Here is a 22707-nt window from a genome sequence, read left to right on the forward strand (position 1 = left end):
TGACAAGATTGCTCGGCGAATGCACGGACGAGCTGGACAAAACGGGCTTGAATAGCCGTGGTTGTGATATCTGCCTTTACACACCTTGCGTGATGGATTCCCTTGTCCCCCGTACTGGCGACCGTGCCTCGACGGAGGCTGCAGGAAACGGTATCGATTTCAAAATATGGACACGTCCAAATATGACAAAAGGAGGCGGTTGGATTCCACACTACAGACAACCTATCGAAACGCCCCTGCCCGCGGCGTACAAGCCGGGAATGGCCACCGCTGTGGCCGCCGAGATGGTCCCGCTGACGCTCAAACTGGCTGGATCACTTAATTTGTTCTCACCACACAAGATATCATCCCTGCAGAAAGGTCTAGTCACAGTTACACCACGGAGTGTTTTGTATATGAAATATATTGCAACAGTTTCGCGAGTATAACGGCGGAGAACATCACAGGAGTTTTCATAGTGAGCGACAAAGTCGACCGATTGGTTAGTAAAAGGTACAAAATAGGGTATTTAAAACCACAAAATACTTAGAAAGTCGATGCATCTCTTACGCATTGCATTCAACGTCAGCAGCTAACCAAACGTCAAGCTGGTGAGCCAGCCAATCAATGTTAAGCTCATGAAAAAGCGCATACTGAATGCATGGCGCCATAAATGGCGTATGTACATGGTGTGGTCCAACGGATGGCAGATGCCGTAGGTTGAACAAACGCATACGCATCATTATCTACAAAACACAGACCCGATCGCATCACAGCCTTAATCAATATCGGAAAGCACAACAGCAAGCGAGCTCACGCAGTAAGCGTCTCCCCCGCCACAGCGGCGACGACGGGCGCGTGATGTCGTCATCAGACGTCACGCTCCCAGCGCGCGTGTGGCTGACAGGTGGCCCGAAGATCAGCACAGGGGCAGTAAACCAACGTCTGCGGACGAGCCGGTGACGCCAGCGCCCAGACCGAGCGCCGGTCGGCCACAGTCTCACCCACCAACTGGGGGTGGCAAAGTGCAGACGCTCCACTGGCGGCCAGCTGGGACGCAGTCAGACCTCGCCAACAAGCCGCCTGTCGACAACTGACTCCCACCCAGCTCCGGCCGCACAGACACGCTGTTCAACACGTCAATCCCGAGCCAGCTGCGGCTCTGAGCACACAGGCGCAGCGGCCCGTGTCGAAACGGTACGGTCACGCCGCACAGCACGTCTACAGCGTGTGGCAGCAGGTAACGTCGGCAGTGGAGGGCGCGCGTCGGTCGGCCGGCGACACGCGGCTGCGGCGTGTCGGCCGGTGGCGTGCCAGTACTGGACCGGACTGCACCGCGACACGCCGGGTCACGCAGTGTTCATCATGGAAATTCCGACATTTCCCTCACGCGGAGCGGGCCGGGCGGCAGCCGCGGCAGAACAGGCAGCAGCCCTCCTGCCGGCAGACAGTGGGTTAAGCTCCGTCACCAAACACATTGCTGTCGCCCCCCGCGTCACTTGAGCGCTAGATCGTGTCCCTTCTTTTCTTACCACGGAAGACTAGGCGCCACTTTAGTACGCAATTACCTGGGAGAGTAAAAGTCCCCTCGCATGAGTTTCTGGAATCCATTCTTAACTGTTAGGGATTATCCCAAGGCAATTGCGCTACGGGTTCAAGAAAACCTCGCAACATCCGAGAAGCCATCAGTTATACAATACGGCATGTACTGGTGCGTTCATAGTGCAGTTCTATTTCTAGGTAAGGGTTACAGAGATGTGAGGAGGCGAAAAGCACAACTGTCCGACTGTGCACGTATATAGATGACGTGTTTTTCAGAAAGCTGCGCCTGAAAAAAACGTAACGATCTTCGGAATCAGCACTACGGAGTGGTCCAGGACCGCCTGATAACATCTCTGAACGATAACCACTGTTGCACAATGTAATCAATGATCCCACTGGCGGGTTTCGTTGTTGCGCGGTGTCAGAGCTGCACGCCTGGGAAACGAGAGATGCGGGGTTCGATTCCCCGCGGCGTCCGCCCTTCCCGCGAAGGTGAGACGCAGCGAATACTACATGACGCCGCGCAGCCTCAGCCACTGATTGCGTCACAAAGCCGCAATGTCGGCCATCGCAAAGACGGAGCGATGAACGCCCGGCACACTCCATCCGCCGACACGGAGAAGCGGGTGCGTCATCCACTCACCATCCACCTCGAGCGTGACGTCACGATCCGGGGGCAGGTGGCGCGAGAGGCTGTCTAGCATGGCCTCGGTCCGGCTTTGGTCACAGCACCACCCCAGCACTGTCAGCGACGGACAGGCGAGCACCAGCCTGTGGCAGATGACGCGACAGGTTACAGTGAGAACACCAGCTCACGGTCCCGCCCAGCACAAGTCACACCGAGAACACCAGCTCATGCTCGGTCCTGCACAGTACAGGTCATACCGAGAACACCAGCCCACGGTCCGGAACAGCACAGGTCACACCGAGAACACCAGCCCACGGTCCAGCACTGCACAGGTCACACCGAGAACACCAGCCCGCGATCCAGCACTGCACAGGTCACACCGAGCATCACTGCAGACTGCCGGCCTAAATGCAACCTATGCTATAGGTTGGTCTAGTGACGCGCAATGACGTTCAGAACGGTAGCCGGAATACGACCTCCAACCGTACAGGGTCAAGTTGACCTCCGGCTTCAAAGGATAGTGTGGACATTCAGTCTGCTCTGCGCTAAATGAACAACGCATCGATTGCTCTTATTTAAAGTCCGTTTAGCACCAACTCAGTGAGCTGGTTAGGACGTAAGACTTCTTAACGATTCTGGAAAACAAGATACATTTTAAAAGGGTACTGAAAAGGCGGCATTTAAGAAATCACCGACTGGACGTAGATACTCATACGCGTGCATAGACATCCGGTTACAAAAAAGTTTCAAAATCGTACTTGCCATGCAAAATAAAGGCCTTCGGCTGCTGTTTTTTCAGCACTATAAATTCTAGGTTCTAATGTTGAGTTAACTATCTCACATACACTAGGAAGTACTGGTTAAGCGACTTTGAAGTACAACCATGCTGTCGGTACTCGATGTTTCGAGCAGTGATCATCCACTCAAGTGCCGTACGACGTTTAACCAGTACCTCCTGACATATGGAAGGTCATTTACTCAACATCACAAGTTCGAACTCATATGTTTCACAACAAACTTGATCGACTTGGGACAGGGTACTGTCAGGTCAAGGTCAAATTCACAAGATGCACGTGACCTCCCGGTTACGTAATTAGGAAAGACGGCGGTCAACATCAAGAACACAAAGCAAGCAGATAGCCTCAATCCCGTCCGGCACAGTGACGTCGCGATCTCCTGAAGGCCGTGACACCTGCGCACAGTGGTACACACGAGAGGTGTAGTGCTCGGTGGTGCGTCATGCACCCACCAGATCGCTCACCAGCAGCGATGTAACCCCCCCCCCCCCCCGCCCGGGACTTCACCGTCGCACCAGCACGCGCCGCCCTCTGAAGACGGTCTGAACAAGACTGGTGACGAGTGAGAGCCCTGTATGACGTCAGAGTCCGGTCTGAGCCGCCATACTTCTGAGGCGTAGTGGGACCACGTGCCATCCCCGGCTACGGACGCTGCCGTCCAATGTTGGGGTGAGATTGGCTCAAGATGGGCGGACTGTTCGATAGATGGCCATAGAGCAGGCCATTGGCAGAGGACCACTGGCGGGCTGGCCTTTGCTTTAACGGGACCGGATTCCCGATCGGTCGCACAAAAGCTGCCTGAAGTCAGCTGCCGTGAGCGGCAAGCACGCGATGGCAAACCATGGTGATCAGCTTCATACCTACGTGAAGCAACAAAACCCTCCATCTCCTGCTTTTTTTTTTGGGGGGGGGGGAGTTATAACGCTGAAAATAGCCAGCCTCCGACACACCGGGAGACGCTAAGTAAATCCAGATACTATTGGAAAACATTTATGCAACATCACGCCTCAACGTTCGCTTGATGCCTGTACTGACTTCGTATCTCGTGGCACACTGAGCCCCGTGGAGCACTCACTGCGTGACAGTCTCCTCGGAGCAGTTATAACACCAGGACAGGTCCACACGCTTCAGCCGGAAGCCCTGCAGCCTGCGCAGAGCGGCGTCCGTCGCGCTGCCCGGCGATGTCAGGCTGAGCGCGCGGATCCTCGCGAACACGCCCAGCAGGCACCCGGACAAGTCAGCCCGCTGCACCGCGAAACCTGCACGAGGCAAAAGTCGGTTGGGTCCAGCGCACCGCCGCCGCCGCGCGGGCGCGGGACACCAAATGGCCACCGAAAACGAACAGAACCGGAATGACAGGTGTTGGAAACCACAATGCTTTTCGCAACTTCGTGTCAGAGGCGGAGTATACATAGGACGAGAGCACTCATCTGTGATCAGGAAGAAGTGGCTTCGCCAATTCCGTCACATATATCAAACTAGCAGCTGGCTGACACTATCGTCACTCCAGAGCAAGACAGTGTGCGAAGTGACGCCCTCGATCTGAATGCGGCACAAATTTAAATGAGACGGAAAATTTCCGTGCTCTCAAAGAGTGGAAACCCCGTGGATCATCCTCTGCTCGGAAGCACCGTTGAAGCATTGACGCCATTGAAACAAGAAAACTGTACGTTGGGTACAAATCTCGGACATGACACACTTTTCCTATCATCCTCCGATACTGCCTACTTCCGAAACTTACAATACCCATAGATAACAACGGACGATTGAAACGCCGCATCATATCGAGCTGCGCTACCGCCCATCACGTGCGCAGTGTATACGTTTATACAGTATATATATATATATATATATATATATATATATATATATATATATATATATATATAGATAGATAGATAGATAGATAGATAGATAGATAGATAGATAGATAGATAGATAGATAGATAGATAGATAGATAGATAGATAGATAGATAGATAGATAGATAGATAGATAGATAGATAGATAGATAGATAGATAGACAGACAGACAGACAGACAGACAGATAGATAGATAGAAAGATAGATAGATAGATAGATAGATAGATAGATAGATAGATAGATAGATAGATAGATAGATAGATAGATAGATAGATAGATAGATAGATAGATAGATAGATATATATATATATATATATATATATATATATATATATATATATATATATATAGCGCGCGCTACACGAGCCGGGGTTGTGATGGGAAAATACTCACCGCGCAACTTGAGCGTGTGCAAGCCAGGTAGCAGGACGGACAGCAGCTCCAGACTCGTGCCGGACACCGCGCTGGACCAGCACACGTTCAGACATCGGAGGGAGGGGAGGATGGCCGGCGGCAGGCAGAGAGCCAGCGCCGGCTTCAGCCCCTCCGCCGTCAGCCGCTCCAGCCGTGGACAGCCGGCCAGCACGGCCGCCAGGTCCGACGCCCGCAGCGTCTTTACCCACGAGACGTCCAGCTCCCGCAGCCGACGACAGCGGGTCAGCTGACGCAGGAAGGTCGACTTCAGATCATCACAGCCCGACACAGACAGCCGTTCCAGCCGTGGACAGCCGGCCAGGCCAGCAGCCAAGTCTTCCGTCCTCAGTCCCAGCACATTTGACAAGTCCAGTTCCCGCAGCAACGAGCAGCAGCCCAGCTGGCGCAGACAGACCGACTGCAGGTCTTTAAACCCGGTGACTGTGAGCCTCTCCAGCTGCGGACAGCCGGCCAGACCTGCCGCCAGGTCTGCCCCCTGCAGTCCCCTCACACGGGATACGTCCAGCTCCCGCAGCCGGGGGCAGCGATTCAGCTGGCGCAGGCAGGCCGACTGGATACTCATGCAGTCGGTCACTGTCAACTTCTCCAAGTCTGGACATGCAGCCAGACACGCTGCCAGGTCTGCCGCCTGCACATCAGGCATGTACGACAAGTCCAGCTCCCGCAGCCGAGGACAGTGGGACAGCTGACGCAGAAAGGTCGACTGTGTGCCCCAGCACCCCGCCACGGTGAAGCTCTCCAGCCGTGGACAGCCGGCCAGGCCCGCCGCCAGGTCCGCCGACTGCAGCGTCTCCATGCGTGTCACGCTCAGCTCCCGCAGCCGAGGACAGCGGGTCAGCTGGCGCATGCAGGCCGACGGCAGGTTGTCACACCTGCTCACAGATAGCGCCTCCAGCGACTCGGGCAGTAGTGAGAGGCACGCCCCTCGCACGTCGGCGCGCGTCATGTCCAGCCGTCGCAGGGTGCGCAGGTGACGTAGCAGCGCCGCCAGGCACGGCTCCGTGCACGCCTCCGGCAGATGGACATGCTCCAGCTGAGGGCAGCTGGCGCACAGCCTCTCCAGCGACTGCGGGTCGACACTGAAGTACCACAAGTCCACCTCCTGCAGGTGTCCGAGGAGCCGGGCTGGAACGACACAGTGGCTTGAGTTTCAGACGGTGTGTCAAGGCACATCTCACCGCCTTTGTGTCTGCCCCTACACCCCATCCGTTTACACCGTGACTAAACCAGATACAATGGCATAAACAGCCCATCAAAAGGGCACAGCGCAGATGTCTGCCGCCAGTCGATCGGCACCCGAATGGTCATACCGCCGGCGTCCAGCCAACGGTAAGAATTCGTAACTCACACCAGTGATTGAAACACACACAGGACACTTCATGAAGGGCACGAAACAAATTATACAACGTGGTAATCGCCAGGGTTAGCAACGGTCATAGTAATGCTGTTAGTAGAACATCGTTTCACCTCACAAAATGGCATAGCACAGGTCAAGCTTGCTTCTATTTGTTAACGTCGCGAGGTATGAGGCAGCACTGTCTTTGATGGGCAGGAGCTGTCTGGGGGAGCTGTTTAAGTCGAAGGCACGCTGATTCACTGGACGGTGATATAAGTAGTATGGAGACGCCTGCATTTGTAATAGAACGTACAGTCCCGAAAAATAGAGCTAGGGGTAAAAACAGCCGAAGACTTGATAGCACACAGAAAGACCAATAGCGCGAACGGCGCACAAGGTACGCGTAAATCTCCAGCATCGCTGTCACGCACCGGCTGGCTAGATTCCCCACGCAGCATGCAGTCAGCTGACCTGCACACGTGAAGACGTCACACAGCACTCACAGATCATATCGACGGACAGCGTCTGTTTGATGCTGTCTGCCCAGACAGGACGCCCGCTGGTGAGGCGGCGCAGGGACGGCAGGCGGCGCAGCAGCCACTCCAGTCGTTCCTCGCTGACATCTCGCACGTCGTCCCAGGTGAGGTCAAGGTGGCGACACCGCGTCAGGTTGGCGTCTGCCGCTGCCCGCCAGCGGCGCGACACTGCAGGCATCAAACGGGCCGACTGAGTGGCGGACCAAAACGGCGGGCCACAGCAGCGGACCACAGCGGCAAACCACAACGGCGGACCACAGCGGCGGACTACAACGGCGGACCAAAACGGCGGGCCACAGCAGCGGACCACAGCGGCAAACCACAACGGCGGACCACAGCGGCGGACTACAACGGCGGACCACAACGGCGGACCACAGCGGCGGACCACAGCGGCGGACCACAGCGGCAGACCGCAGCGGCGGACCACAACGGCGGGCCACAGCGGCGGACCACAGCGGCGGACCACAACGGCGGACTATAGCGGCGGACCATAGCGGCGGACTACAACGGCGGACCATAGCGGCAGACCGCAGCGGCGGACCGCAGCGGCGGGCCACAGCAGCACAGACGACCGCCACGCGCCACAGACCAGCACCACCAGAGACTGGCAAATCGCACAGGTGACACAGCTTGACGAGTGACGTCTGCTTGACAGCCCGCCTCGCCGCCATGCTCTTGTGCTGGCGGGGAACACCGCGCTGTTTGGTTCGGCACCCCCTAGGTTATTTCGCCACATACCGCCACATACCCGACGCTAACAGCTATTTCCCGGTGCCCGAGAAGCTATTTCGAAAGGGAGCGGAACGCACATGACTGCGTCTCCTAATAAAGGACACCAGCAGCTACAGTATCTATGCATGCGCTCAAGAGGCGTGACACGACCGAGATTCGAACTCGGGCCCGCCGCCCAGGAGTCAAAGGCTTTAACCATCCGGTTCCCTCCAATGTCGTCATCGCGAGATCTTTCACTTCAGAACCATACTGCGATGTCAGCAAGGGTCATGTCATGTCATATATAGGTCATATAGGTCATGTCAAATTAAGCTCGTGTCATATGATGGAAAACCATTATTTCGTTATTCGGTCACATAACATGTATAAGCCCTCAACGTAAAAATATGTGGTTACTTGAACTTAACTTACTACCATAAATCGGTGACAGCCATCATTTTTGGTCGATTGCCTCGCGTGAACTCTGATGATGACCTGCTGAGACGTTGTTTAGTTGACTGCCCCGAATAGCCACTATTCGAACCGCTCGACGAAAACATTCAAAACAATGAGAACCACGCAAAGGGAATGCGACTTTTTAAGGAAACTACCGAATGCATTCCCATCCTCGCTTTTTTTTTCTTCGAACGAAACACCAATGGCCTGCGCTCACTTCCATTGTACTCACTACCGACTCATCAAGGCTTACATATAAAATACATGCTCACTGTGGGCTCAATTCAATTGAGGTTACTTTCATCCGAATGCCTAGACTAATCTACGTTAACTCAACCATGATTCAGCTTGGTAGCCACACAATAGTTAGTGACAGAAGGTTGGTAATGTAAGTGTAACGTAGTCGGGCGGCCACAGCCCGGTACGTTGCGGGCTGCCTATGTGTCGGGGGCGGCCGGCCGGCTCCTGCCCGCGGGCGTCGCCGAACCGAGGCACCGAGCGAGCGAGCGGCGAACCGAGAGGGGGCTGAGGGTTGAGCGGCCAACGTGGACGGAATGTTACGTAATATCATGGAATCGAAAGATTTTGGTGTTATTGGTAACGGCTACATATGGTGGCAGCGTTTATTCACGCTGCTGATGGAGCTGCGCTGAACCGTCTGCCGGCCCTGCCGAGCTGAACCTGCTGAACTATCTGCCGGCGCTGCCGCGCTGCACCGTATGCCAACGCTGCTGCGCTGAATCGTGGCCAATGCTGATCCGTTGGATCATCATTCAGCACTGCTGCGCTTGGGCATCTGCCCGAATCGCCGCTGCACCGGGTCGTCCGCTGCTGTCCAGTTGTTCACCGACTGCATTGAAAGCTAAGTAGCTTAATGACGTTTGTTTAATTTGATGCGAGTACTTTCCTCTCTCATCAGTTATCTGCACCAGGTGAATCTACGTGGGTGTGCACCATGACTGGCCCGACGAAGCAGCTAGATATTATGCATGGGTGATCCCGACCGCGCCTGTTTTGCCCAGTCCAATTGGTGGGTTGTCTGTGGCCGCCACTGTGTTTTCTGGGGAGTGTTCGTTTGCCAGGCTTGTGTCGGTTTGGAGACTTTCTTACCTCTTTACAACTTCGATGACGACATTCGCCCTAGCTTCCTGCCACTGTGTCTCACGGGAGTGGCCCGGGACGCGTGCGGCTTCACGTCTCCAGCCCTGCGGACTTCGTACAGTCCCAAATGTTCACAAAAAATGTGACACAAATGTTCGTTAGCCAAGTTCACATGCAATGGTTCGGGTCGAAAATGGTAAGATGTTGGTCTGCTTCAATTCGCAAACGAAAACCTCACTATGAAAAATGTTCACAAGAAAAAACTCTATCCCTGGGCTCCATTTGGTAAAAGTAGGGACCAGAGGTTTGCATTGCTCAAGTTCGCACACAACTGGGGATTCACTTCAGTCTGAATCTCGCCAACGGGGCATGTTCGTTGCTAAATATTCGTAAGCAGATGACTGCATCCGCGAAATCTTGTATGGCGGCAAGGCAGTAACTGATCTCGTTCGAACAGAAAGGTGTCTGACCTAAGCCGCAAGGGAAACTGCGCCCAAGCGGCAATCGGCATGCAAATATTTCATCGGGAGAAACGTCTTCGCGGGAAAAGGCTTAGCAAGCGGCACACCAAGTCTTTGTCCCAAGAAGATAGTGAAACGAGCCTACGAGTCGTGTTCGTTGCTCATAAGGCCCTGTTCCAAAACTCGTTTTGGCTTAAGAAACGTTTTTCACTTGAAGGAAGCTCTCCTCCCTCCGGAGTATGCGTCCTGTACATGGTCTAAAGCGCCCCGCTAAATCATGTTCTACACCATGCACTGCGCATTTTTTCTTTTGTATACGAATGTTCCTTGAAACAGTTCCCCAACAAACTTTCAACAAACGAGCCACTTCCAAGCGAGACATCACAGTGCATACGAGCCCCTCCCACGTGAGGCATCACGCTGCATACGACCCTCTTCCACGTGAGACGTTACACCACACACGAGCCTCTTCCACGTGACACATCCTATCACATACACATGAGACATCCTATCACATACACATACACATGAGACATGCCATTACATACGTGCCTCTTCCACGTGAGACATTACATTCTATACGAGCCTCCTCCACGCGAGGCATCACATTACACACGAGCCTCTTCCACGTGACGCATAACATTATGTACGAGCCTTTTCCGCGTTAGACATCACATCACATACGAGCCTGTTCCACCTGCGGTTCATCGGTTTCCACACCTGTTCATGTGACCTTTATCCGCCAAGGACCATATCTACCACGAGCTTTATCTCGACAGAGTCCTTTCGGATACAGACCATACAAGCTCGACCCTGCGGTACCATACCCTGCGAGCATTTACTTACCAACCCCTATGTGTTGACTTCGTTCTCGAACTGACACCCTGGGAGTGTTTTATTCCACCTATGTAGATAAATGGCCAAAGATAACACACTTGGCAGAATTCAGGAACTAGACTGCCATTTTGCGCGTGTTACGTACCTCTCCGGACTTCTAGCACCTCTATTGGTGTCAAGTAGCAGAGGATGTAATGCAGGACCTCTGCCGGTACCCTTTCGAAAGGGTCCCGGCTCCTGCCATGTTTGACCTGGAAACAGTCCAGGCGGTCAAGATGAGCTCGGTCAGTGCATAACCCACAAGACGAGTCATCAAAACACTGCGACGTTAACACGGCGCCGTAGCATCTATGCAACGTTAATAGAGCTTCCGCACGTCACGTGAACTCGACCAGCATGGACATGATTCCAGATATCATGCTATTGAGGTAAAAATGTTGCACTTAGGGTTAGAGCGTTTTCGTTAAAGTGGGATGCCATCACAAAGCAAGAGTTCCGGCATTTGTGTGGGCGTACCAAGAAGCATCTATTGGAGCATCGCTACTGCCCTCGTCCTGGGGGATTCCATTTAGGATCTCACAACTGCTCTCTTTGGCCACGCATGGTGAATCAAGAGCCTGAATGAAGGGAGCATACATCCGCATTGTAGTCGGAAACACGTTTTTTTGCTAAATCATTCTTATGGACCTTCACCAATGTGCTGACACTCTTTCGCCGCCACACGAGTCTTCCACCGCACAGCAGCATTCATCCACACATGGGACCAACGTCGTCCGCTGCCTCCGGCGTACGGGCGGCTGCCACTGACGCTACCGACTCGTGCGTAACAGGCGTTTGGCATTCACTTTCTGTCGACGGTCACGGACGTCCACTGCTTTGTCAATAACATTGGGAATGTGTGGGCGTGAGTGAGGCGATCCGGTCGTTTTGCAGCTCTGTATTCGCTGGACGTGTAACACGGTTGCTTGCGGTGTTTCCTTTTCGACAATTTCCTTGTCGGACCCGTGGTCTGCTTGTGAGAGCAACACGCCATGTCTCTGCACCTGGGCGCAATGAAGAGAGTGCTTTCTAGCCACATCCCGATTTTTTGCATGGAGCTTGCTGTACTTGGGATGCACTATGTGCGTGCTGCCGTTAATCAGCGCGGCGAGGACACGTGAAAAGCAAGTTGTCGAGCTGGTGATGCCTCATTCCCAGTGAGAGCTTGTGATGCTTTATCTCAGAGAGAGCTGGTAATACCCAATTCCAGTCAGTGTGCCAAAAGGCCGTCGGAGCCGCCCACCTCCAAGATCCGGGGCCGCGCCAGCCGCTTCTCCGGTGACGCCGGGGGCTCTCGCTCGTCAGCCAGCCTGGAGTGACATCACATGTCATGTTCACGAGGACAGAGATTACTCCATAAATAGCATCCTATTTGTACAGCACAAAATGGCGCCGGAAGTAAGATGTTTAGAATGTGATGCATGCGTCTGATACTCCTAGCCGTCTAAAGCTCTTCCATTTCCGTTTCGAGGGAAAAGCAGCCCCTGTGTATTTGGAAAAAGATAGCATACCTTATGCCGCAGCAAGAGACAAGTTTGATTTTTCAATACAGTGCAGCTTGCCGTGTCTCGCGTACAATTTGAGGAAACTGAACACCTGCAGGCCACAAACTTGGGACAAGACGTTGCCTCGAGCTTCAAGCGCACACAGACAAGCAAACATTGTGCTGCATGCTTACTGAATCCGCATTGAACCACCCACGTTGTTAGAAGCGCTGCATACGCGTAATCCGAAAGCAAGTAACTGCGACACCAGACCAGTTCGACACATTGCCATTGGTTACCTAAAACACAATTAACTACATGGACGTTAGCTCAATTACATCTACGCCACCCACTCGCTCAAACACTCATTTCGTTCACTCAACAGTGAATTTAGCTTAAAATGTTCCTCGAGATCTCGTGTTGCTAGCATGTTCTGGCATACTTATGGTCGATTAAGGCAGCATGAGGGCTCCAAACTCAAAATACCGAAAACCCGGCGCTGAAGTCATTTCCTGCTGATATCAATTATTCCATGAACATGATTACTCATCGCACGTGTTTCGCAAACGCTGAGGTGGTTCCATTCCACACATCAACCAGGCCACCAGCAAGGATCCATCACTAATTCCGTTCGCCAGATGTCGACCAACCTTGCAGCGTTGTCCGTGGCACTCCGGATCATGCGTCCTGTGTCACCGGCCTGGCGTCTGGTCTCGTCCAGCTCGGCTCGAAGGGACCGCTCTCCAGCCTCCAGCTTCTGGCCTGTAATGTTAGCCACCATGTGATTCACCTGTGTATCAGGCAGCTGATTGTCCAGGCCGTTGGTCAGGCCCAGCTACACCTACGCAGGGTAGATACGTCACACATCTCTGACATCCTGTCATTACACCTGGTCAGGTCCAGCCACACCTACGCAGGGTAGTTACGTCACACATCTCTGACGTCCTGTCACTACATGTCAGGTCCAGCGCCGCCTGCAGAGAGCAGTGACTTCACACATCTCTGACGTCCTGTCACTACACCTGGTCAGGTCCAGTGCCGCCTGCAGAGAGCAGTGACTTCACACATCTCTGACACCCTGTCACTACATTTAGTCAGGTCCAGCGCCGCCTGCGGAGAGCAGTTACATCACGCATCTCTGACGTCATGTCACTACACCTGGTCAGGTCCAGTCACACCTACGCAGGGTATCTCAGGCGTCCTGCCATTACATTCAGTCAGGTCCAGCGCCGCCTGCGGAGAGCAGTGACGTCACACATCTCTGACATCCTGTCACTACACCTGGTCAGGTCCAGCCACACCTATGCGGGGAAGTTACGTCACGCATCTCTGATGTCCTCTCACTACAACTGGTCGGGTCCAGCTGCAGCTCCACCCGACCGACTTGAAATATGGATCACGCACTATCCAACTGCACCACGGTGCAGATAGAGCACGCATATCACACCCTGTTCTGCTGTGATGGCCGGCCACTGATGCCGGCCATTCCACGGCTTTCCTCCAAGGCAACGACAGCTAAGGCGGTGCTGTTGAACACCAACTGGTTATAGTGGCAGCAATTTGGAGTTTTCCGGCACTTTGACTGCATGGTTATATAGCGCCCAAACAGGAACAAGTGTAGTGCACTGTAGAGCAAAGCATTACCATAACATTAACTGCACAAATAAATAAGGCCCAAAAGGGAAACAATTGCCCTAACTTATGACAGAACTGATATCATCACAGTGAACGCCAGCCCAATCAGCTCGCGCTGTGACACTACTATTGTGGTGCCCTTCTGGATATCATGATGCTGGATGTGACAATGACTGTATAATCTGCACCAGTATGGTTGGGTGCCTAGTGCCAAACTATATGGTCTGCACCAGCCATGTTGGGTACCTGGTGCACAAGATAGCCTCCACCAGCCTGATCTGGCAAGGCACCAGTGTCTGGCCATACAGCCTACACTAGCCTGGTCTGGTCAAACACCTGGTGTCCAGCCATATAACCTGCACCAGCCTGGTCTGGTCAGGCACCTTGGTGTCCAGCCATATAGCCTGCACCAGCTTGGTCTGGTCAGGTGCCTAGTGTCCAGTCATATAGCTTCCACCAGCCTGGTCTGGTCAGGCACCTGGTGCCCAGCCATATAGCCTGCACCAGCCTGGTCACCCAGCCATGCAGCTGCCCATCATCAGTTCTCTGGCAGTACCAAGTGGACAATCAGGTCACTTGTTGGCTGTCAGGATGTGATATGTGTGAGACCCAGCTGAGTAATAAACATCCTGAGGTGGCACTTGTTACCTGTGGGAAAAATAACTCTGAAAAGTTATTTCAAGTTGCATTGTTCATGCCCGGATGAACTGTGATGCTTGGTTCAGTGCAGTGTGTCCATGGTCAACTCTTGTATGCATTTTCATGCTTGGTCAACTACATAGCAGATATGGTGGACAACCAAGGGTATTGCAGTGGATGGCACAATGCATGATGAAAGGGACATATAACATCAAAACTAAAACATTGATATTTTCATTGAAAAAACTTTTCAGGTGGGTTGATCCCCTATATTCCACTTTCACCTAACCTAATCTGATCTTCCCAACCTTGGAGATGGGTATGCCCAGGGGTTATGTGTCCTGGTAGATTGAGCCCACAAAGCATACAAGATTGCAGCATTCACAGTAGCATGTATTCATATAAAATTGAAAATAACCATTTTGGTTCTGGTAGGCAGTGGGTTTGGGCAAGGATAGCAAAAGCTAGGGTCTAATTGTGAAGAAATAGTGGTTATAAATACCTGATAACCAATTCAATAACATATAACTATGAAGGGAATTTGGCTTTTCACAGACCCCTCTTGTGCAAGATATCTGAGGGTGACTAAGGGTGATTATCTGGTGCATAGGACGATGTGTACATTTTTTCAATGCAGCATCCACGCATTGTTTACAAGCTTGTAGTAGAATGACCATAACATCACATGGGATCGTTTTTCACTGAAAATAGCGTACATGGCGTTTGAGGTGATTCTGCTGATGGAAAATTTACCTTCCATTACCTTGCCTTATGGTGCTCAGGAAAATTAAAGTCTACTTGCCCTGTCGACGTTTTCGACCCCCCTCCTAGGTCACCTCTGTTCCAAATAATGCACGCGACCGGCGCGGACGCCACGATCAGCGTGAGGGATCAGGGTAGCGTGAATCGAGCAGTCTGGATTCAAACTGCTCAGCCGATCTATGGATGGATCAACAACATCTGCCGGAGCTATGATTGGCTACAAGACACAACTCCGAGAAGACGATTGGTCTGAATGTAAAGTTTTTGCCAAACCCGCTAAAGGAACAAATTAGGCGGCATAAATGGCGAGTATGCTACAATTGTGGTTTTCCTTCATAAGGTTGCTGTGGCGTGGTAGGGGTCATGCGTGTGGGGGCTCGGGATGCGGTGAGTGGGTTGCATAATGTTGTATTTATCCCCAAGGCCATTGCTTTTTTTGTTGAAACTCGTATAGACGGCTGCGGTATTGCGGTGAGCTATTCATAGGTTAAAAGCAGTTTGCACCTCGCATTAGCTACTCACTTATACAGTGTGCATCAGCTAGGTTATACTTGCTAACTAGCTGGTTTCCATTTTGTGTGAGCCTTGGCCTTCATTTGATAGGTAATGTTGCACATCCTCTCCATACCTTTTGCCTAAGTTGGTGTTAACATTGGCTGTCAAACTGTGAAGGTGGCATATCAGAGGTGTCCCAACTTCTGGTGGGCACAATATAGGTCTGTTACTCATAATGTAGTGGTTTGTATTGACCACTGCATGTCTGGCAAACCAGAGGTACAGGGTTTGATTCCTGGCAGTGCCCACCTTTCCTCCAGGGTGAGAGGCAGGTGACACCTCCAAGCTCCAGAAGTGGAGTGTGCTGCAAAGTACCAATGACAACAAGGATCTGTTGCCTTTTTCAAATTGTCATTGACTGCCTATGTTTCATCTGAAGATTTATTGTATTCTCCCTTAGTGTCATTTAAGTCATATGAGTAATGAGGAGTAATGAATGGATGCTAGATACAGAATCTGACAACCAGTTGCTCGAAGCAGATGTTCACCGTGCAGGTGCATGGCTGATGTGCCTCTGCAACCTTCAAGGTTTGTCTGGATATTTGTGATGCATGTCTTGCCAAGCACAAATAGATTAGCACTGCCTGAAGGCAGTGGACTTGGGAGGCTTCTCATAAATTGTTCATGTTTATTTTGACAATGTTTCAGCTATCAGAATAACAAGAATCCTACAGCTCACTGCAAGAGGATAGTTAATTTGCTATGGTAAGACAATTATCTGTTGTATCTTTGCTTTTGTATGAGTCACATTGAATAGTCCCCAAATTTGATATTCATCAGTTGGTTTGGTACTGTTGCAAGAAACCCAAAAATACTTAGGTTTTTTGATGACTATTTGACCTCCATTTCTGTCTGACAAAAAGGGAAGATACATGATAACTTGCATGCCATATTTTGGTTACCGGCCATCCTCAAACATTGACATGTTCCCGTCATCACAACCAACATTGCTGTATTGCTTTTATTTGCTGGAGGAAGACTGTGTGGTTGAAGTGCAATGCTTAACATGACATGTTTGTCATCACTACCAACATTGCTGTATTGCTTTTGTTTGTTGGAGGAAGACTGGTACCTGAAATGTAATGTTGAGTCCACTTGTGTTAACTGGCGAAAGTTGTGATGTATCTCAATAGTAGCATGTTCATGTACCATGTACCTCTATTTTCCAGGCCAAATACATAGCACAGATAGTTATCCAGGGCCTTCGAGTTGTTGGGAGGTCTTTTGGAAGAGCTCTGAAGCAGGAATATGAAGGTTGGTACTGGTGTTGATGCAGCTTATATTGCTGTATAGTTATTTAATTGACAACTTATAGTGCTGTACATTGTCAGACCCACTGGTGATTGCTGGCATTTTTTATCAGACTTCATTCAATTTTGAGTTTTGTGCTTGAGGATTGCATCAACAGTGTAGTGTTGATTGCAAGTCATCACTACCAGAGCACTCCCTACTTATGCTACCTTTGCAAGCGTGTTGTGTCTGGAGTCTCTGCCGTAATCCCAGTCCGTTACCGCGGCCCTGACGCCTGTCATCCCTCCATGCAGCGAGCCAGCAGGCGGCCCGGGCACGGGCCAGCTCCAGTAACACGTCCTCAGACTCTGCCAATCCGTTCGGCGCCTCCATCTCGCTCGAGGAGGCCATGAAAATACTGAACGTTGACAAGCTCGAGCCCGAGCAGGTGAAGAAGAACTACGATCACCTGTTCAAGATCAACGACAAAGCCCAAGGCGGCTCCTTCTACCTCCAGTCCAAGGTACGCATGCCGCTCTTGGAATGTTTGCTGGCCGCGAAGCTCGTGCCCACGCCGCATCAATTATCGTAGTCTCGATCGCAAGTGCAGAAGCCCCTTCTAATCAGCGCATGACTGACATCCAGGTGTGTTGCAGGTGGTCCGAGCCAAGGAGCGAGTAGACGCGGACCTCTCGGCCCAGGCCAGCCAAGCGAAAGACGCCGGTCGGGGGAACGACACCGGGCAGGGCTAGCAATGCTTTAGTGGGGTAGGTGTGCGTGGGTGGGTGGAAGACTCGTGTAATGGCCGTGGGATATCGTGGTTGATCACGCGGTGGTCGCCGCCAGCCGCCGCGTTAGGTCGCCCTGGGCCGGAAGTGGCTGGTGACGGATCTGTCCGCCTCAGGAAGTGTCAGCTGAGCGCTCGATTACTCTGGGCTCCAGACATTGTCGGTCGGTAAAATACACGGCGCTCACAATCGCACGTTTGTATTGCATACTAGGCTAATAAACAAGATACGCGTTACACTCGCTAGCCAGCGTCCGTCCGTGGCGGGGTTACGTCTTCTCGACAGGCTTGTCGCCGCCGAACGGGTTCATCTTCGTCAGCCAGGAACTGGCACCAGACTCGCTGTAAACGCAGCAAAGCCAATCAGGGCTCAGACTGGATCGATCCGCCAGTATCGGCGCAATCAGTCTCGACACGCCCAAACAGAAACCACGCCAGGTAAAAAAGTAGCGTACAGCCCAGTTGGATGCCGCGGTTCGGGTCACACCAGAACTTCTGCTCAAATTCCAGTAAAAGCGCAATTTTGTTAAGAATCTTGAAACAAAAGAATCTTGCACATACCTATCTGTGGGGGTGGCCTGTTCGACCTGAATAGCCTGAAGCCGCTCCAGCAGCTCCGAGCGGTATTGGTGCTTCAGCGGCGGCGGTGGCCCGGCCGCCGCCTGCGCCTGCCGAAGCTTCTTGATGGCCTCTCCCACAGTCAAACCGTACCACTCTACCTCCTCCTCCTGGCAACGGACGGACGGGGTCAGAAGTGGCGCCTCCCACCGGCAGACCATACCACTCCAGCTTCTCGTCTTAACGTCGGGTCAGCAGGCATGAACCCTTCAGTTAGCAAACGCAACGCTAACATCTACTGCAGGGCACGCTTACAAAAGATGCATACGTCAGATGCCATACATTTAAGGCCAGCTGGCACTACCCCAAGCCACTGTCTGGGTCACCCAAGTCAAGTCGCTATCGTTTCGTGAACAAAATGCGTGCAGAGAAAGACATGCTATCGCTTAAGATACCACCTATGCACTTCCGTATGCACCTTCGCTCATCTACAACGCCGGCAAAGAGAGATCTGCCATCGAGCTAGCCGCCGGCCCGCTGTCCGGTGCCCACTCCCGGCGTCTGGCGTCTATTGCCGGCCGGCCTACCCCGTCCCGCACCTACCGGCACGATGAACTGCTTGTACTTCTCGAGCAGCTCCTGCCGCTTCTCCGGGTTGTCTGGCCAGAGCGTGCCCCGCGCCAGCGCCAGCAGGATCTCACGCTTGATCTTAAGGCCCAGCAGCGATACGATGTCGCACGCCCGGGTCTGCAGCCGTCGAGGATAAACGTCGGTGGTGGTCAGCGGAATGGGCGGGAGGCAAGGCTAGGTACTGGACGAGATGCGTCACGAAGTGAGAACAGGACGGTTCGCGGTGCGTTATAGGCAGCATATTGTCCGACAAGGCGACTCGTGTTCTAGGTATACCCTCACGAACTGCATAAGTGCGAGGCAAGCGTGATCACTTGATGTCACATTTGCAAATAAGACGGCAAACGACAATTTCACTCCGGCTGAAAACTTAGTCCCTGCCAGAATACATCGAAAGGGTCGTCGCATCCCTGCTATATGACACAAATTGGACTCTAGCGGCGCGCGATACAACTCACACACGCCCAAGCGCAGCCTCTGCACACACCCAAAGCAGGCCTGCCCGCGCTCCCCAGTGACGGCGCACTGTCCGTATGGCCGGGGAGGGAGTGAAGCCTGGGCGTGCTCGCACCTGAAGCAGGTACATGTCGAGACCATAGTGGTCGTGCACGAGCTGGAGCGCGCGCTGCGTCACCACCAGGTCGAGCCTCCGGTCGAGAACTTCGCTGTAGAGGACGGTGCGGTGCAGGCTGGGCACCCACCAGTGCGGCACCAGGCTGGCGTTGCGGCCGCGGTTCTGGTAGCCCTTAATAACGCCCTCCCCGCCCCACAGGCCCTGGTGTGCCTCCTTGGGAAAGCGCAGCGGAATCGGCACGTTCTCCACCCTCTGGCTGAGGACAGGTGGCAGGGCGAAGATCAGGTGCAGCAGCGCCATACCATACCTGCATGTCTCAGGGTGTTCCTCTATCTTTTTAACTGCCTATTTGAGAAAGCTCAACCCTAAACATGCTTTCATTTAAAAAGCAGCAAAGGCAACAAACTCAAATATATTGGTTTAACCTACTTTTGTTCACCTTTGCATGACATTCAAGGTAAGGTTTACTGTTACCCTGTCAGATGAAATATGAAACTCACATTTGCCCCGTTTCGGGATTCTTTTTCCACCGGCCTGGCTCAGGCACGTAATGCACTGGCTTGGGTCGCTCCAACTGCCACTCCTTGTAGAAAGCCTGGTATGCAAGGGGCAGAAATTTGACCACTGTCTTCACATTCCAGGCAGCATGCGCCCGCTGATAGTGGAATAAGTTTCTGGGCATGGTGGTTCATACAATATGCTTCAATGCTGGCATATACCTGGGGAAAAACATGGCACATCAGCTGTCACATCCTTCACTTGGATGTGCATAACTTTGGCACTGAGCTGAGGAAGAATAGCACTGAAGAGGTGGTTTGAAGATACTGTGCTCAGTGTACATGTGCATATGTGCACCAAGAACAGGAGGAAACCATTGCTTATTTAAAGCCCTGGGTTGGTTGTGGTGCCTCCTGTTTGTTCCACTAAATCATGACATATCCCTTGGCTTAACTGGGCATCCAAATTCCCAATAATAGCTGGGTTTCCACATCACAGAATGGTGACAATCTTGAGTCCTGAAAGGCTGAGGCTGTGTGGTGTGGTACAGCATTACCATGTCTGGAAGCATTGTTACCATGTCTGGAAGCATTGCTTATCATGGTGACCTGGTTCCAATCCTGGGAACAGAGCGAGGCAAGAAAGGAAGAGGAAAGAGCAAGGACCCTCACAACAGAGTGGGCAGAAAAGGACAAATGCTTTTTGCCTCTGTCAGTGCTTTTCATAACAAATGTTCAAAAACTTAACTGTACCTAACTGCACATGGGCACCAAAAAGGTCTTCAATTTGGGCAACCCATAACCATTTTTGGCTTATACTTTCTGTCAGTATCCATGGAGCCAATACCAACTTCCTTCAGTTGGGGCTCAGCCCTGACACCTTATCTGAGGATCTTTGCCTGAGTACCAGCTATGGTGCAGTACTGCAGTGCACTCAATAAGTAATTTACACCACCCCATATGTCATGTGCACTCCCCACATCTACTCAGGTGTGGCCCATTACCAGGTCGCCTAAGTCACAGGCCACATGGGATTTTCTCATAGTGATTTATGTGCCCACATGCAACAGGTGCACACCAGCAGAGTATGCCTGCTTGATGTCTCACAGCTCCTGATCTGCACTGATGGTTGCTGCTCACTCACATGTAAACCTTATGTTTGCTATCCATGGGTCCCTGTGCAAGTAGTACCTAGACTGTCTATAACATATCACTAAAATGATAAGTTTAGTTTCCATGCACATCCAGGACAAGTCAAAATCTAGGGGAAAACATAGCAAAAACCTGCGCAGGACCTTACAAACAACCCTGTCAGAGGTTACGGCAGTGATGTAAGAACAGAATGGTGGCTTTAAGGCTATGCTTACAAGCACTAGGTAGGTGGCAGACCTCATTGATTGAATATAGGGTAGAGGTAGACATAGGCACCTTATGTTACAAAAGAGCATACACCCATACACTGTAACATTGCAACTTAAATAATTACTATAGGCTATGTCTAGGCACTCCAGAGACACAACACTCCAAACCAGCAGGCACCATTGTTTTGATGGCATAATCAGCCTGCATTTCACCACTGAAAATGGCCTCTCCAGGAAAGTGAGAACAATAAACCAGGAGCTAACCTAACAATCTTATACAAGATAAATTAACCTAAATGCCATCACCCTGACCAGCATCCCATGCAATACCTGCCACCTGCTGTCTCATAATAATCTGTGCCATCAGTGTCACACCACAGCATTTCCTGGCATTGTCATATTTCCCAAAATATTTCTGTTTTATGATCAATTATGGCATCTGATATCTTACGGATATCAGGTCATGAACAATTCAATATTGCAGTGTCAGGTACCAATGTGAACAATGACCAAACATATGCTGCTAACTGTCAAGTATTTATCAGTGTGGCCTGGGTGACAACCATCATCAGCACTTCAGCCATCACTGAAGATACTTTTGGAGGGTTGTGTGAGCCAGCTGCTTAATCACCAGTCGTAAGGATTCTTGACAGTTATGTAAGCCCTCCCATTTTGACAGTAATACCAACATATTGCATAGCACCACCCATTTGGCAAATTTCCACTGTCTTGTGCATCATAAATACATGAATAGTCACTTATTTCACACACTAAAGGTCACATGCCTATATTGTCATTTCAGGAGAATTTCACAACACATATAAAGGCACACAAGGTCCATTTCAAATTGCGAAAATTGGCCAATGTTCTCCTACTGCTTGCTGGCTAGTGTGCAAACTGCAGCACTTGGCACCGGTTCCGAAATACCCGCATATCTATGGAATTAATACGCACCCAACCACAAGTCCTACCGCCTCCCACAAAACCTCATCCCCACCGAACACATCTCCAACAAAACCGATTATGCGCTCAAAACGAACCGAACTAATGCCTTCCAACGCAAGGACGCCGGCACGGTCCTCGCTACAGTCCCTCCCAAACTCATTCGTGCATTCGTCCGGAACAGGGCAATAGAACACACAGGTTCGGAGCACGCGGAGCGGCGCTGATACGATCAAGGCTATGCATTTGTTTGGGGAGGTGCATTTATATCTTGTCTGATTTGCCCTGCTGGTAAGGAGAGGGGCTCAACGACTGGCATTTGATTGGTGAATGG

At 51.8% G+C, this 22707-nt stretch overlaps 3 protein-coding genes across 8 annotated transcripts; 1 reads left to right on the forward strand and 2 right to left on the reverse strand.

Annotated features, from left to right (window-relative positions):
• Nucleotides 1-394: 394 nt before the first annotated feature.
• Nucleotides 395-15610, reverse strand: LOC119091324 (F-box/LRR-repeat protein 2). 4 transcript variants are annotated; one of them, XM_037214042.1, is made up of 9 exons: nucleotides 15280-15610; nucleotides 12854-12965; nucleotides 11963-12029; nucleotides 10826-10931; nucleotides 7082-7282; nucleotides 5201-6367; nucleotides 4022-4205; nucleotides 2165-2292; nucleotides 395-1416 (listed from the first exon to the last, which is right to left on the reverse strand). In XM_037214042.1, the coding sequence occupies exons 2-9, from the start codon at nucleotides 12883-12885 to the stop codon at nucleotides 1343-1345; spliced, it is 1959 nt and encodes a 652-aa protein (XP_037069937.1). In that variant the 5' UTR covers nucleotides 12886-12965; nucleotides 15280-15610; the 3' UTR covers nucleotides 395-1342. The 4 variants fall into 4 exon arrangements, with proteins under 4 accessions (XP_037069937.1, XP_037069938.1, XP_037069936.1 ...); XM_037214043.1 differs by having other exon boundaries at nucleotides 15241-15610; XM_037214041.1 differs by having other exon boundaries at nucleotides 15231-15610.
• Nucleotides 15597-18003, forward strand: blp (mitochondrial import inner membrane translocase subunit Tim16). 2 transcript variants are annotated; one of them, XM_037214046.1, is made up of 5 exons: nucleotides 15597-15626; nucleotides 16443-16499; nucleotides 16964-17048; nucleotides 17339-17547; nucleotides 17681-18003. In XM_037214046.1, the coding sequence occupies exons 2-5, from the start codon at nucleotides 16497-16499 to the stop codon at nucleotides 17774-17776; spliced, it is 393 nt and encodes a 130-aa protein (XP_037069941.1). In that variant the 5' UTR covers nucleotides 15597-15626; nucleotides 16443-16496; the 3' UTR covers nucleotides 17777-18003. The 2 variants fall into 2 exon arrangements, with proteins under 2 accessions (XP_037069941.1, XP_037069942.1); XM_037214047.1 differs by having other exon boundaries at nucleotides 15625-15710.
• mRpL28 (mitochondrial ribosomal protein L28) lies at nucleotides 17996-22581 on the reverse strand. Of its 2 annotated transcripts, none has more exons than XM_037214044.1 (6): nucleotides 22472-22581; nucleotides 20074-20292; nucleotides 19571-19829; nucleotides 18973-19116; nucleotides 18373-18539; nucleotides 17996-18153 (listed from the first exon to the last, which is right to left on the reverse strand). In XM_037214044.1, the coding sequence occupies exons 2-6, from the start codon at nucleotides 20253-20255 to the stop codon at nucleotides 18081-18083; spliced, it is 825 nt and encodes a 274-aa protein (XP_037069939.1). In that variant the 5' UTR covers nucleotides 20256-20292; nucleotides 22472-22581; the 3' UTR covers nucleotides 17996-18080. The 2 variants fall into 2 exon arrangements, with proteins under 2 accessions (XP_037069939.1, XP_037069940.1); XM_037214045.1 differs by lacking the exon at nucleotides 22472-22581 and adding an exon at nucleotides 22386-22466.
• Between the last annotated feature and the right edge of the window lie 126 nt (nucleotides 22582-22707).

This window comes from Pollicipes pollicipes, unplaced genomic scaffold (assembly GCF_011947565.3).
Source record: "Pollicipes pollicipes isolate AB1234 unplaced genomic scaffold, Ppol_2.1 Scaffold_3447;HRSCAF=4054_pilon_pilon_pilon, whole genome shotgun sequence".
Classification (NCBI taxonomy): Eukaryota; Metazoa; Arthropoda; class Thecostraca; order Pollicipedomorpha; family Pollicipedidae; genus Pollicipes; species Pollicipes pollicipes.

Coding starts and splice junctions, on each gene's coding strand:
- LOC119091324 (XM_037214040.1), bottom strand. CDS start 12,984: ATGGTGGCTAACATTACAGGCCAGAAGCTGGAGGCTGGAGAGCGGTCC. Junction 12,030..12,853: donor GCCACGGACAACGCTGCAAG/GTTGGTCGACAT, acceptor ATGTCACTCCAG/GCTGGCTGACGAGCGAGAGC. Junction 2,293..4,021: donor TCCGAGGAGACTGTCACGCA/GTGAGTGCTCCA, acceptor CATCTGCCACAG/GCTGGTGCTCGCCTGTCCGT.
- blp (XM_037214046.1), top strand. Junction 17,049..17,338: donor TCTGAAGCAGGAATATGAAG/GTTGGTACTGGT, acceptor CCCTCCATGCAG/CGAGCCAGCAGGCGGCCCGG. Junction 17,548..17,680: donor CCTTCTACCTCCAGTCCAAG/GTACGCATGCCG, acceptor GGTGTGTTGCAG/GTGGTCCGAGCCAAGGAGCG.
- mRpL28 (XM_037214044.1), bottom strand. CDS start 20,255: ATGCCCAGAAACTTATTCCACTATCAGCGGGCGCATGCTGCCTGGAAT. Junction 19,117..19,570: donor TCGACATGTACCTGCTTCAG/GTGCGAGCACGC, acceptor CGACGGCTGCAG/ACCCGGGCGTGCGACATCGT. Junction 18,540..18,972: donor ACAAGCAGTTCATCGTGCCG/GTAGGTGCGGGA, acceptor GTCCGTTGCCAG/GAGGAGGAGGTAGAGTGGTA.